General features: G+C 34.4%; 1 protein-coding gene across 2 annotated transcripts in view; it reads right to left on the reverse strand.

The window, feature by feature from the left end:
* LOC124955675 (DE-cadherin) overlaps positions 1-13839 on the reverse strand; it is a 136811-nt gene extending 122972 nt beyond the window's left edge. For both annotated transcript variants that reach the window (XR_007102934.1, XM_047510454.1), the window contains exon 1: positions 13214-13839. Coding sequence is in view for 1 of the 2 variants with exons in the window: in XM_047510454.1 (XP_047366410.1) it covers positions 13214-13322 (109 nt within the window). In the remaining variant the exon portion in view is untranslated. The remainder of the gene's footprint in view (positions 1-13213) is intronic.
* Positions 13840-14061: the final 222 nt, after the last annotated feature.

The raw sequence follows: 14061 nt of genomic DNA on the forward strand, positions 1-14061 counted from the left end.
CGTTGAGAAGTCCAAATAAATTATACAGGACATAAGTTGCTAATTTAAACGGTGAAGAGGAGCAGCTAGAGAAGCAAGAGGAGGAGGAGAAGAAGGAGAAGGGGAAGAGGAGGAGGAAGAGGAGGAGGAAAAGGGGGAAGAGGAAGAGGAGGTGATGTTGGTGGGGTAAAGTTGGAAAGGCAATCCGGTAGCGGCGTGCTGTTTCTGCGGTCTCCTCCTAGGCGTAAGTAATTAAAACTACGATGATGCACCGTGTCCCAGAGTCCGTAACAACCAAACTTCACCACGAATGTAAGTACGAAACGTTTACGTGTTTGTACTTCTGTATATATATATATATATATATATATATATATATATATATATACCTTTTTTTATATGAGTGTACGTGACCAGATGTAATACCCTAAGACCTAAATTTCTCCTTTTCTTTCTTTCTGGTTTATTATTTCTTCTTTTTTTTTTCTTTTCTTTTCTTTTTTTTTCATGCTTCTTTTTTTTTTTTTCTTCCTTTTGATAAATTTCTCTTTCTCGTTTTATTTCTAGTTTCAAAGTAGTTAAGTACAAAGCAAAACACATTGAACGGTAATTTCCAACGACGAATTTGCATTCAACGAGTCGAATAAACTGGAATCGTTGGACTCTCTTTAATATGCAAACACACACAACTTCTCTACCGGGCGATCATTTTCGAACATTTTAACGATAGAAAATTTTACGACCACGAAAACATACGAGGAAAAATTCTAACCGAATGGCACTAACGAAAATTAATATCTACCAATGGACGTAAACCTTCCAAATATTGTGTAGTTTTCTATAGATCTTTTAATTGTTACAAGGAAATCCATTGAAAGTTAAAAAAAAAAAAAAAAAAAAAATAATAAGAAAAAAAGAAAAAAAAACATTTTCTTCCTCGCATATCTAAAACGCTTATTTACATATGCGGTACGTTGCAATTTAGTACGAATATAAAATACATCGAATACAAGATTTTTTTTTTTTTTTTTTTTAGGTTATTTCAAATCAATAAACTTTTTATATACTAATATAAAAAGTTATGAATTTTTCATGGGATATCGATAATACATTCGTGCAATGATATGAAATACTTGAAGAATTGGAAAAAATTTTTCTTGTCATAAATATATGTATTTATTATGTAGATGTAAAAAAAAAAAAAAAAAAGAAAAAAGAAAATCCACCAAGTTACAATTCGTTTAAAATATTAAGATAAATATAACTCGCTTTATTGATTATTATACTTAAAACAATAACACAGTTAATTTACTAACTTAACACGGCTAAATTCATATACTTGTTTCTTATACCAAAAGAAATAAAAAAAAAAAATAAAAAAAAAGTCTGAATAAAAAAAAAAAATTCATTTAATATTTTTTTACCATCATTATAGGAAGATATTATTTTGAAAAAATTATCAATAAGTTCTGTATAGTACATTAATTATTTTATAAGTACTCAGAAATTTTATATATCTCGTGAATCATTTTCTTTTACCTTATATTACGTATACAACTATAGAAATAAATAGAGATTAGACAAAATAATGAGAAGACTATTCCTTCAATCAAGACTCTCTACTATTTTGTTCAAACCCTATATATCGATAGAAGTATACGATAGTATTTAATACGATAGTATTAAAAGAAAATCGATTATAAAAAATAACCATATCATAAGCAAAAACAAAATCGATTATTGACAAGTATTTGTTATCTATTAAAATCTAATTTTCGAAAAAACAAAATTAAAAAATATAATAAAATAAATAACTAAGCATTATTATTTCATTTACGTTATTTTCTTAAGTAACACATATACAGGAGTTGGACCAGAATAATGGAGACATAGCATTTTCTTTATTTTATCTAAACTCCTGTATACACACACACACACACACACACACACACACACACAGAGCATGAAACAATAATGTCTTGCCTGGATTACTTCTTATATTTTTTTCACGCCTTTCTCCTTTTCATGAATCTATTGTTGATTTAATGAATAATTAGAACAGAAAGAACTTCTCTTTTTCTTCCTTCTTTTGCCTTAATTGTCTTCTTCTCCTTCTTTCTCTCTCCCTCCCTCTCTCTCTCTCTCTCTCTCTCTCTCTCTCTCTCTCTCTCTCTCCTTCTTAAAATCGAGATCCTCGTTCGACGATAGTCTCTCGTTCCAGATGATTTTCTTAGAGCTGAGTATGGAAAATGTGCGCGAATGTCATACCTGACCTTTTCTATATGCAAAACCATCCTCTTTGCATTTTCCTTAGTTTGTCGACTAAGGAAGAGTAACACACGGATAGCGGATAAGAAATCGATTTTCCATTCGACGCACGATAGAATATAAGCATGTCCTCTTAAGCGAAGTAAAATTTTATGCCACTTCTTAGAGATCTCTCGATTTATATATTATATGAGATAACCGACGTGATGCATTTATCGAAATACTCAAAAGAATTTATCGAATACAACATATATAATACTCGAAAGAACATATATATATATATATATATGTATATACACGCGATTGGGCGCGCACACACATACTCGAAATTCTAATACATAAAAAATCCTTTAACACCTGTATGTAATAGTTTCAACAATTTTTCTTAACAAAATAAATAAATTGATATTGTTACAATAAAATTCGTATATCTCTATTACTTCGTATTTTCAAGGAAATCAACTATTAATATAACGAGTACGAAGACACATTCATTTTCTAACTAATTCCATTGATATCATATGTTATATCTTGATTTCTTAGTTATCTTTGCGTATTACTTTATGTCGAACATTTGTAAATAAGATATAATCATTATCAAGATCCCTTCAATGACATTCGAGTTAAATGCATAATTATTTAACCAATTATTTATATTCGATCTATTTCATTTATTTCCTTATCTTTTCTTCTTTCTTTTTCGTTAAATATAAAATCACATACAGTAAATAAAACAAAACTTTAATTTATAATTTCAATTTTTTTATATTCTCTTAAAGAAATCGATTACTTATAATCTTCCCTAATAGGATTATTATAATTCAATCAAACTTGTAATTCCTCGATCGTAAAACACACTTCCTGTCGAATAAAATCAAGGAACGTCAAGTTTCGTAAAAAGGTTCGATAAAAAAATCTGCATAAAAATCGTCCAACCATAACGCGATTCTGACAGCCGGTACCAGCTGAAGAGCCGACGATTTACAAATGCAAATGCATTTCAACGCCGATTGGACATTGGCATCGTTTGCGGAACATTTCCGTCTTGAGCTTATCGTAGATAATGTCCTTGATATACATATTTCAAGATGATTTGGCTAACTAACTCGAGCATTGCCAAATTTGAACGAAGTTATCGTATTATTTTATTAGAATAGGAATTGTTTAATTTAACACATACGTCACACCTTTTCCATCAATCGTGTAACCATATGACGTATGCATACAAACATACTATATATTAAATTTTATCACTTTTACAATGAATCATAAACGTGATTAGGATTTTCGTATTTTATCTTTTCGAAATAACAATCATTAATATTATTTAAGACTGATCTACACAAGATAAATTTAACAGATAAATTTTTACGGTGTCCTACAATCGTATTACATTTTTGTGTCTTTACACACATATATATATATATGTGTGTGTGTGTGTGTGTATAAGATAAAGAAAACAGATAAAAAAAAAGAGTTGAAAAGATAAAAGAATTCGTTTGATTGATAATAAAATTTTTGTTGATATACAAGAGAATTAAAGCGATATGATAACTGATTATGTTACTGCATGATTCCTACCTTGAAGTCACGAGAAAATGAATCACTCCAAAAAACGAATGAATACTTTGGCTGACTCGACATACCTTCCACAACTCTTTTCTGGCTTCTCCTAATATTTAGACGAGAGTGGAGAGTAGAGAGTGAAAGAGTGAGAGAGAAAGAGAAAGAGAAAAAGAGAGAAAGAGAGAGAGAGAGAGAGAGAGAGAAGTAGAAAAAAAAAGAAAAAATAGAACGCTCTGGGGTATGTAAAAAGAGTCGGAGTTGAAATGACGGTTAAAACATCGAAAAACCAAACGTAATGGGTGCACGCTAGCAGCAAGTGGTTGCCACGTAACTAACAACGTTTCTTGAGAATTTACGTCGTTCTCTGTACTTTTTTTTTCATATTGGATGCACATACTGACTAATCGCATTAAGAAAAGGAGAAAAAAAAAAAAAAAAAGGAAAAGAAAAATAAAGTAAAAAAAAAAAAAAAAAAAAGGAGAAAGTTCTTTACTATTATACCATTTTTTTTTTTTTATTCTAAAGCTACTACAGTATCAAGCGTACAATATATTTTTTAAATTATTTTCTCCCTAAAAAAAAAAAAAAAAATCTCTTATATCTATTCATTTTTCATATTTTCGATATTTCCATAAAAAATAAAATTACATTGGCCTAGTAGAGATTTCTTTCGATGGAAAAGAAAACGTTTGAATCGAAAAAAGGTATTTATAGATCGAAACTTTCTGGAGATAGCGAACATATCAGAATAATATAAAGGCGTGAATATATATATATATATATATATATATATATATATATATATAGAGAGAGAGAGAGAGAGAGAGAGAGAGAGAGAGAGAGAGAGAGAGAGATGAAGCGACGCGGATAGAGGTTCGATACGTGTACACGTATACACGTTATCGAAGGCTTATCACTCGGCAACGAGATTATACCGGTGAACGAGCAGAAGGTAGGCAAACTATTTCTCTCTCTCTCTCTCTCTCTCTCTCTCTCTCTCTCTCTCTCTCTCTCTCTCTCTCTCTCTCTGTCTCTCTTTCTCTCACTCTTCGAAGAGTGAGAGAACTTAACAAAAAGAAATCGTGAAGGAACGATTCGGTTGTGTAGGGATACATGTAAAAGCGTAGGGCCCAGCACTCGAACGAAACAGTCCTGTTTCCACCTCTCTCTCTCTCTCTCTCTCTCTCTCTCTCTCTCTCTCTCTCTCTCTCTCTCTCTCTCTATTTAGCTTTTTCTCTTTCTATACTTCTAGTATACCCGCCGCGGAGAGAACTCCGTAGTGCTACGTGTTCTACACACGGCGTGCACCTACAACAAACGGACGGCGACCCCAACCGCTCTTTGTCCTCTCGACTGTTTCCCTCTCTGCCCTCTCAATGCCCCGCTAAGACCATCCCCCGTCTCCTCCCTTCTTCCCTTTACGGCCTATCTACCTTCCTTCTTCTTACGAGTCGTCTCTTTCCTTCTTCTTTTTCTTTTTCTATATCTTTTCTTCTCTTTCTCTCTCTCACTCCTCTCCCTCTTCCTTTCCAACCAACGCAACTACGCTCACCTTCACACACACACACACACACACACACACACACACACACACACACACACACACACACACACACACCATGCATTCACGCGAACGCATATGTACACATACATTACACAACCACACACGCATCCGCACACAGGATAATACACAGCGCACCGATTTATTTGTTCGCCATGACGGACCCAACCGTCTCCTTTCTCGTGTATATACCAGAAGCTCTCCCTCTCACTCACTCTCTCTCTTTCTCTCTCTCTCTCTCTCTCTCTCTCTCTCTCTCTCTCTCTCTCTCTCTCTCTCTCTCTCTCTCTCTTTCTCTCTCTACCTCTTCTCAAGTCTCGATTCTCGATCAAAAACGTTAGCTCTTAAACGTTAAAAGCTATTCGGCTCCAGTTCGTTCGGTCTTATAAGTTTCCCCTCCAAACCGAATCGAAAAATAGCCCGCAAGGTACTCCAAAACTTTTCGAAAAAAGTTTCTCCAAAAGTGGACCTCGAAGAGTGCCTTCTCACCCGGGGCTAAAGAGAATCGGAAAAAAAAAAAAAAAAAAAAAAAAAAAAAGCGAAGGAGGAAGTGGAAATCTATGTGAATCCGTCCACGATACTTTTCAAACTAAGCGCATAACCTCGTTTTTATTTAATTGGTTTCATTTTCTGTAAGATTAAATTGTTCACAAGAAAAAAAAAAAAAAAAAAAAAAAAAAAAAATATATATATATATATATATATATATATATATATATATTAATTCAGCAATTTTAATCCCTGTTATCGTTTCAAGAATACAATAGTCAATTTCAAAGAAACTTTAAATTTTCTAAGAAAAATTCAAATCATTTTTATAAGATAGGTATTATAATGTTATATAACAAGTCGTAATAAAAATTGTTTGGAAAAAAATATTTATAAATGTTTCGTCAAAAGAAATACCAAAAAAAAATCACAACAAATACGATCCATGGCATTACTGTAGATTGAAATGATAAGTTTTAAAGTTTAAAAGTTTTCTTTTAAAGTTTAAAAGAAAAAATACCTGAAATACACAGTACAGGCTTAAAAAAGAATTAAAACTAAAAAAGAGGAAAGATAAAAAAAAAAAAAAAAGAAAAAGAAAAAAAAAAGAAAAAAGAAAAAAGGAAAAAAGAAGAGAGATTTTCAAGAAATAATTGTAAGAAAAAAAGAACGAAAAAAAAGAAAAGAAAAAACCGAGAAAAAACATCCTAGTGTAGTCATCATATCTCGCTCGATTACGATCAGGAAAAAGCACTCGGAAAAATTCTTAATCTGGCTGATGCGGCACAGCAGCAACAGCAACAGCAGCAACAGTAACAGTGGCGCGTCAGCGGCAGCAGCTGTCGCATGCTCGTGATTTCTACCAGATGTGAGACACGATTATGCGCATGCACTATACACATACACAATGTGCCGGCACATGGCCACTCCGCTCGTAAAAACTACTTTCTATTTCTAAATAGGAATCTTCATCTTATCTCATCTCCTTTTTATTTTTTATTTATTTTCTTTTTTCTCTTGCATCCTGAACTCACATAGATTATAAATGAAAAATACGAGAAGAAAACACAAAAAAAAGTAAGAAACTAGAGATTTCCTCTAAAGCTAAAAGAGAAGAAGCTTGTTTGTTTTGATCAGGAAAGTATCGTGTTGATTATTGCACACTATCGAAAGAAAAATTCGAAGCTTTAAAATGACGTCGATCAATTAATTTCTATGATTATAAATCGTGTTTATACGAAAAATAATTTCTTTTCTATTTTGAAAAAAAAAAAAAAAAAAAATAGATCTTCTTCTAATAATAAGAATAATCGCTTATATTACGATCTTGCTCACGTTCTATCGATTCTATACATATTTACAAGATTAGTTAACAAACATACGTATGTAAACACACAGAATAGGATAACAAGTAGGATGATGATTGATTGATTGATCGATCGATCGATCGATCGATCGATCGATAAACCAATCTTCATTTTTAAATGTTGATAAAGAAAAGATAGAAGTTCATTGAAGAAATCTTTGCCGGGGCCAAAAATCTGATGATTCTTATCTGGAAAAACGGGATTGAAAAAAGATCGTTCGTGTTTAATGAGAACAAAAAGAGAAAGAAAGAGAGAGAGAGAGAGAGAGAGAGAGAGAGAAATACAAAGAGAATCTAAATGTACCATTTTTTACATTCCTCGAAGAAATCATAATAATCAAGGGTAAAACAAGAAAATGATTTGGTTTCATAGAGTTTTGATCCTCTATGCGTTTGCAAGGGGATTTGTTTTACGTCATAAATTCCCATAATCAAACTTTTTGTTCAATTCTGATGATCTTTTTGACTCATTCGAAAGCTAAATGTTTTTTTTCACGTGAATTATTTCTTTCTTTACTTTTTTTTCTTTATAATTTAAAAAAATATTATTTTCTTTCATTGCAAAAATCGTGCCTAAAAATAAATAATTTCTAAATGTAATTTTCACCAATGAAACATAAAACAAAAAAAAGCTTTTTATAAAAATCAAAAACGATAATCTCATGTAAAAAGATCATTATTTTTCGACAGAATCCTCGATCATCAAAATCAAATAAAAATTCTTACTATGAGAATTCATAGAGAAAACCCTTGCAAACAAACATAAAAATAAAACCCCTATTAAACCCTTGTCGAAGTAAATTCAAAGACTCGAAATCCATTAATAGATAAGTTAATTATATAGAAATTATCCGTAACATATACTTAAAAAAGAAAGAGAGAGGGAAGAAAGGAGAAAAGAAAGAGAGAGCAGGATTTTTAAAGTTTTTAACGTACACCTGGTTCAAGCTCAATTACGTACTTTTTGTGAGCCGTTTTATAGCATAAACTTCAAGTGATGTGTATCCCGCCTTACTCGGCATTAAATTCTTAAAACTTGGAACGACTTTTGGATAGACATATCTACCTACCTATCGATCGATCGATCGATCGATCGTTCCATTGATTTCTCGATTGTTTCTACCTTTCTTCTTTCGGAAAACGTTCATTAATTTAGTTTGTTATTCGAACGATCCAATGTATGTCCACAGATAATGGACTGTAAATAATAACACGTACGCTCTCGTACACATGCTCATACATACGCTATGAATTGTGAACGAGAGAGAAAGGATCGCAGAAAAAAGAAAAAAAAAAGGAAACCAAAAAGAAAAAAGAAAAAAGGAGAAAAAAGGAGAAAAAAGAAAAAGAAAAGAAGAATGAGAAAAAAAAAAGAAAAACTTAATAATATTATAATATTACCAGAAATAATGTCGAATAAAGGTTTTGCAAACCAGAAACAACGAGACGATTTCAATAGTTCCCTCAAGTTGATTATTTTCATAAATTTACGATATACTTTTCGAAAGATCGTCTTTTCCCCAAGTTTTACGACTGGCTAGATCAATAGGAATTAGCGGGAAAACCTTTTAACGAATTGCATCGATGAACTTTTAACGAGGTTCGCTCCTTTCGAACGAACTCCTCTTTCTTTATGTTTCTTTCTTTCTTTCTTTTTTCTTTCTCCCTCTCTTCCATCCCTCCTTCGCTCTATCTCTCTCTCTCTCTCTCTCTCCCCTCTTTCTCTTCCTTCTAGTCTTTTTTCGCGTATTTCTTCGCGAATACGGATCGCGAAAACGTAGAGAAAATGGATTACTACGTGATGAGATTATTCGGTACGCGCGTAGAATCAAGAGAACTGTAAACCTGGAAAGCCGATGGCACGTTGAATAGTAAGAGAGAGAGAGAGAGAGAGAGAGAGAGAGAGAGAGAGAGAGAAGGGATCAGCGAACTGCAAAAGAAGGTTAACAAATAAGACTCAAAAATTTTCGATAATCAGATTTGTAGGAGAAAAAAAAAAAAGAAACCAAAAGAACGAATATAACTTAGATTTTTCGCATATTTTGTAATTTTCCCGCCCTTTTTATAAGGGCGTCCCTATTTTCATGTCCTACACGACATCTGGTAGAGGGTAGACGCGTTAACAAGATTCCCGAATCGTTCGAGTTCCCAAGGAATTTCACATAATCCATGAGGGATTTTACGCTGCTTTAGTGGTTCGCCTGGTTAGTTGTCGTCGTTCGACGACCCTACACAACTACTATATATCAAATAGATAAATAGATAGATAGATAGATAGATAGATCGATAGATAGATGGAGAGAGAGTGAGAGATATATGCGTGTGTATGTGTGTGTGTGTGTGTATGTACGTGCATGTTTGCGTGTATGTGTATATTGGGTTCTCGAATCGTAAGAATTCAAGAATTCAGAAGACGACGAAGAGGAAGAAGAAGGAGAGCAAAAAGATGAAAGAAGAAAAAGAAAAAGGAGAACTGAGGGGGGTGGGGGGAAGTCTTGGTAAAAGTAAATCTTTTTCATTTTAACCATCTTTGCGTCGCAACGTTGTAGAAGAATGCGAAAGGTTGTAGGTATAAAAGAGGACACGTTGCTACGGGGAAAAAAAAAACGAGAAGAAGAAAAGGGCAGAACAAAAAAATAAAAAGGATCGTCACGAAATCTAAAGAATTTCTTCTTCTTTCAAGTTTTCATCCTAACAGAAAGAAAGAGAAAGAAAAAGAGAGAGAAAGAGAGAGCGAGGGAGGGAGGAAGGGTTGGAGGGAGAGGGACAGATAAAAAGGTTAAGGTTTTGGTTGTGTCTGGTATGGTAGATGGGCCAACCGACCATTCCAAATTCGCACGCCAGTGGTTTAAGATTACCAAAGAGAAAAGAGGAAGATCGAGGACCGGTCGAAGGCCTCTCGAATGATGCCAACGTGAAATGGAAACGCGACCCTGATTGGCTCAATGGAGACGTCCAGACGGATCTTGGGTCAATTAACGCTAATAAAAGTAACACCACTCGGCGGTCCACTCTCTAAACCGTTGAAAAGCTTCTCGCGGTTATTTATGAACTTACCCAATTCTCTACTCTCCCTCCTCCCCTTCTCTCTTATTTCCATTTAAAATCACTACTTATCGCACGAACTGATTTCTCCGTGATCACTTTTATCCACGATCTTATGTACTGTATCGACTTATTTCTACTATTTTTAATTATTTGATTAATCATTTTATTTTATCTTTTATCAAAGCTCTCTCTATATACACACATATATATATATATATATATATATATATATATACGAAAAGCGATATCAATCCACACTTTCATACTTTCTTTCTTTCTTTTGCATAGATGATCGCCGTTTAAAATATCGAGAAATACTTGATAACTTGATTCTACCATTAATTGGCCAGTTTCGTTTTTCTTCTTTAACCGCACACGTTCAAATTGAATCACTTTTCAATGAAAAAGCTTCGCTTTTTATTACGGCGCTAAATCGTAAAAGAGAGAGAGAAAAGTGGACACGTTCGATACATGGAAGCTTTTAAAGGACAAACTCACACGATATAAGCCAATAAACGTGAAAACGAACGAACAATCGACCGTTTCGCGAGAACGATTTCAAAGCAATTAATTCATATCAATCCGCGAGCAAAGACCCTCCTACGCTTGAGCCAGATCAAGAATAAGAGGTTTATCGACATTTCTTGTCGGATATCACCAAAAAGAAGCCATTAAATTTACCATATTATTTCTATATAAATAGGAACGAACGATTGTACGATGAATTTTAACAATTCGAAAAGCATTGTACTCCTTTATAACGACCGCCATTTTTTTTTCCTCTTTCTATTGGTTTTTCGAAAACGAGCAATAACACGTACGATCAATATAAATAGAAATAGCTTGATTTTATTATAAGACAATAAAATAATTAATAAACATTTGTATGTAAATGTTTCGATAAAAAAAAAAAAGGTTAGATAAATCGATTCATTTTAATGATCACATCGATTGAAAAGCCATCCATACTTCTTCGAAACGATATCGCAAAATGGTTATGGGTTTCGTTCGAATGATAGTAAACCAACACTTCATGCGATATCTCCTTATTCTGAAATATATAAATTATTCGAAAATCGATTGGATTTAATGTCACGTTATATAACAAAGTAACTACTGTATCGTTAAATGTGTCATTGAATAAAGGTAAAGTTTAATAAAGAATCCTCTTACAGAAAAGTTATTTCTTTCTTAACTATTTCATCGAAACAATGTACAGTTTCATAGCTCTCAGAAAGTCGACGTTTACTTACAGCGTAAGCAGCTTTTTCGATAGCACAGCATAATAGCGACGACATTTTGAAAGTTCATCTTCTGTAAAAGGAACTTTGTAGCTTGTGGAAAAGGTCCATGAAAGTAAACGAACATAACAGATAAACTAATCTTACGTATATCTCACGTTCCCACTCAAACAAAATAACTAATCTATCATCTATCGACCGGATTATCGTGTAAGAGAAACATTTTCACTTTTTTTTTTTTTTTTTTTTTTTTTTTTTTTTGAAAATGTAACGTAAAGTATAACAATCCTCATTTTTTTTTTTTTTTTTTTTTTTTTTTTTAGTATCGATATTCATTCGTAGAATCATTAGAAAAACAAGAGACATGTTTGACTATAACATCCGCGTAAAAAGAAAAAAGAAACTATCGCGATCAAAAATGATATATTTTAATGATAAATTTTTCAAGAAATCGAAGATAACGTTTTATTTCGATTTTTATATGATTTATCGATGATCAACTTTACGTTAGATTATAATATTATCGAAGAAACGAGAGATTACACATTATGCTTATGGATAGAAAATGTATCTCGGGATCACATTTCAATCTATGCTTACAGCTGCATACAAGAGAGAAAAAGAAATAGAAAGAGAAAAACTGAGAGAGAGAGAGAGGAGAGAGAGAGAGAGAGAGAGAGAGAGAGATTATTTTCTATTGGTCACGCGTGACGGAATCGACCAATGGCGAGTCCTACCATCGAATCGTACTGGAATATACCTGCCATCCGCTTTTACCTACCTATCTCTACCAACCAACCTACGTCTCGGTCGGTAAAGATCTTTGTTCTTAACACTCGAAGAGAACACTTCGTTGTTTCTCTCTCTCTCTCTCTCTCTCTCTCTTTCAACATGCTAATGATGCCTTTTCAATCGATGAAAAACATCCGATAAATATATCGTAAGGATACTTTTAAATATTCATTCCTATATTGTGTCATATAAATTACATTTACGTTTATTTTAGGAAAAGATATCGTCGTTAGATTAGAACGAAAATTATGCACCATTCTTCTCGTAGATATTTTCTAACGACGAACACTGTTTTGTAACCTTTGCTAATGACATCGGACCATTAACCAACACAGATACACATACACACCAACATCTACGAATAGAAATGTGACGACAATATAAGGTCAGCATTTGTTTCGATTGTAAATATACGAAGGAACTTTTCTGGAATACTTTTTTCATATACATCCAAAACAAAAGGTAATCTAGTATCGTTTATTCTCTAAAGGATAGTAATATCCTATCGCAAAAAAAAAAAAAAAAAAGAAAAAAAAAAGAAAGATTGGCTGAATCAGAAGAGAGGAATTCTTAGAAAAGAGCGTCGCCTCGGTAAGTTCCTTCGAACAATGACGAATCACACACAGGACCCTGCGAATGGGCCTAAGGCCGGAGTCTTCCCCTCCTTCGCCCGACCGCCGCCTGGTAAGAGATGCCGATCGCAGGCTTTCCAAGCACGACGGTTCTCGGCGCATGCGCTCTCGACCAATGGAAACCACGCGTAGAACGTACGAACGGTGAGTGGTAAGACAGAAAGAAAAAGAGAGAGGAGAGTTGGAGGGGGAGGGGGAGAAAGAAAGAAGATGAAAGAAAAAAAGAGATAGACTGAGATACGTGCAACCTCGAAAGATATGCTTCACTCACCGAGAGCTCCGCAGAAGAGAAGAATAACTGGTAAAAGATGCCAGGGCCTCGCCCAGGTCCCAAAACTACGTGAGGCAGTGTTGTACGTTTTCCTCTTCGTTTTCGACATTGCTTTATATTTTCCTTTCCCGTTAAGTTCTCACTATAAACTTTCCTTGATAGGCGTCCTTGTAGATTTCGGTGATGTTTTCGTTACGTCGTTCTGGTCCTGGTCCCGGTCCTGTTGATGATGGTCGTCGTCGTCGTCGTTGTCGTCGTCGTCGTCGTCGTCTTCTTCTTCTTTTTCTTCCTTTTCTTCTTCGTTTCCTCGTGTAATGACAAAAAAACACACAGGTTCGTTACCGTATTATCGCAGAGTTCACCGCGTTCGAACAAACACTAAAGTACACCATCATCTGCACGCACTGATTTCATGATTTCCCTCCCTCCTTAATCCTTCTTCCTTTTCCACCTTTTTCCTCTTTCTCTTCTTCTTTTTTAAAACAGAAACACACGTCACACGTACGGTTCGATGTATGTTCAACATACGCGGCGAGAATCCCTAAAGCCGAAGACCAACGCCGTACAAACGCGCCTACCCGACTGAACGACGACGCGGACGCGAACCACTCGCCTTACCCTGTGCCCGCCGCCTGCTTCTTGCCAGCCTCTCTCTCTCTCTCTCTCTCTCTCTCTCTCTCTCTCTCTCTCTCTCTCTCTCACTCACTCACGCTCTGCGTACCAGCCTCGAGTTCTCCCCACCACTCCCAGTCCCTCTCCAGGATGTTTCCCCTCGTACCTTCGTGGCACCAAACCCCGAGCGAACGAGCAACAGAACCGTTACCCCCACCAATATCATCACAGCGCCG

The sequence above is a fragment of the Vespa velutina genome, chromosome 1, assembly GCF_912470025.1.
Source record: "Vespa velutina chromosome 1, iVesVel2.1, whole genome shotgun sequence".
Lineage (NCBI taxonomy): Eukaryota > Metazoa > Arthropoda > Insecta > Hymenoptera > Vespidae > Vespa > Vespa velutina.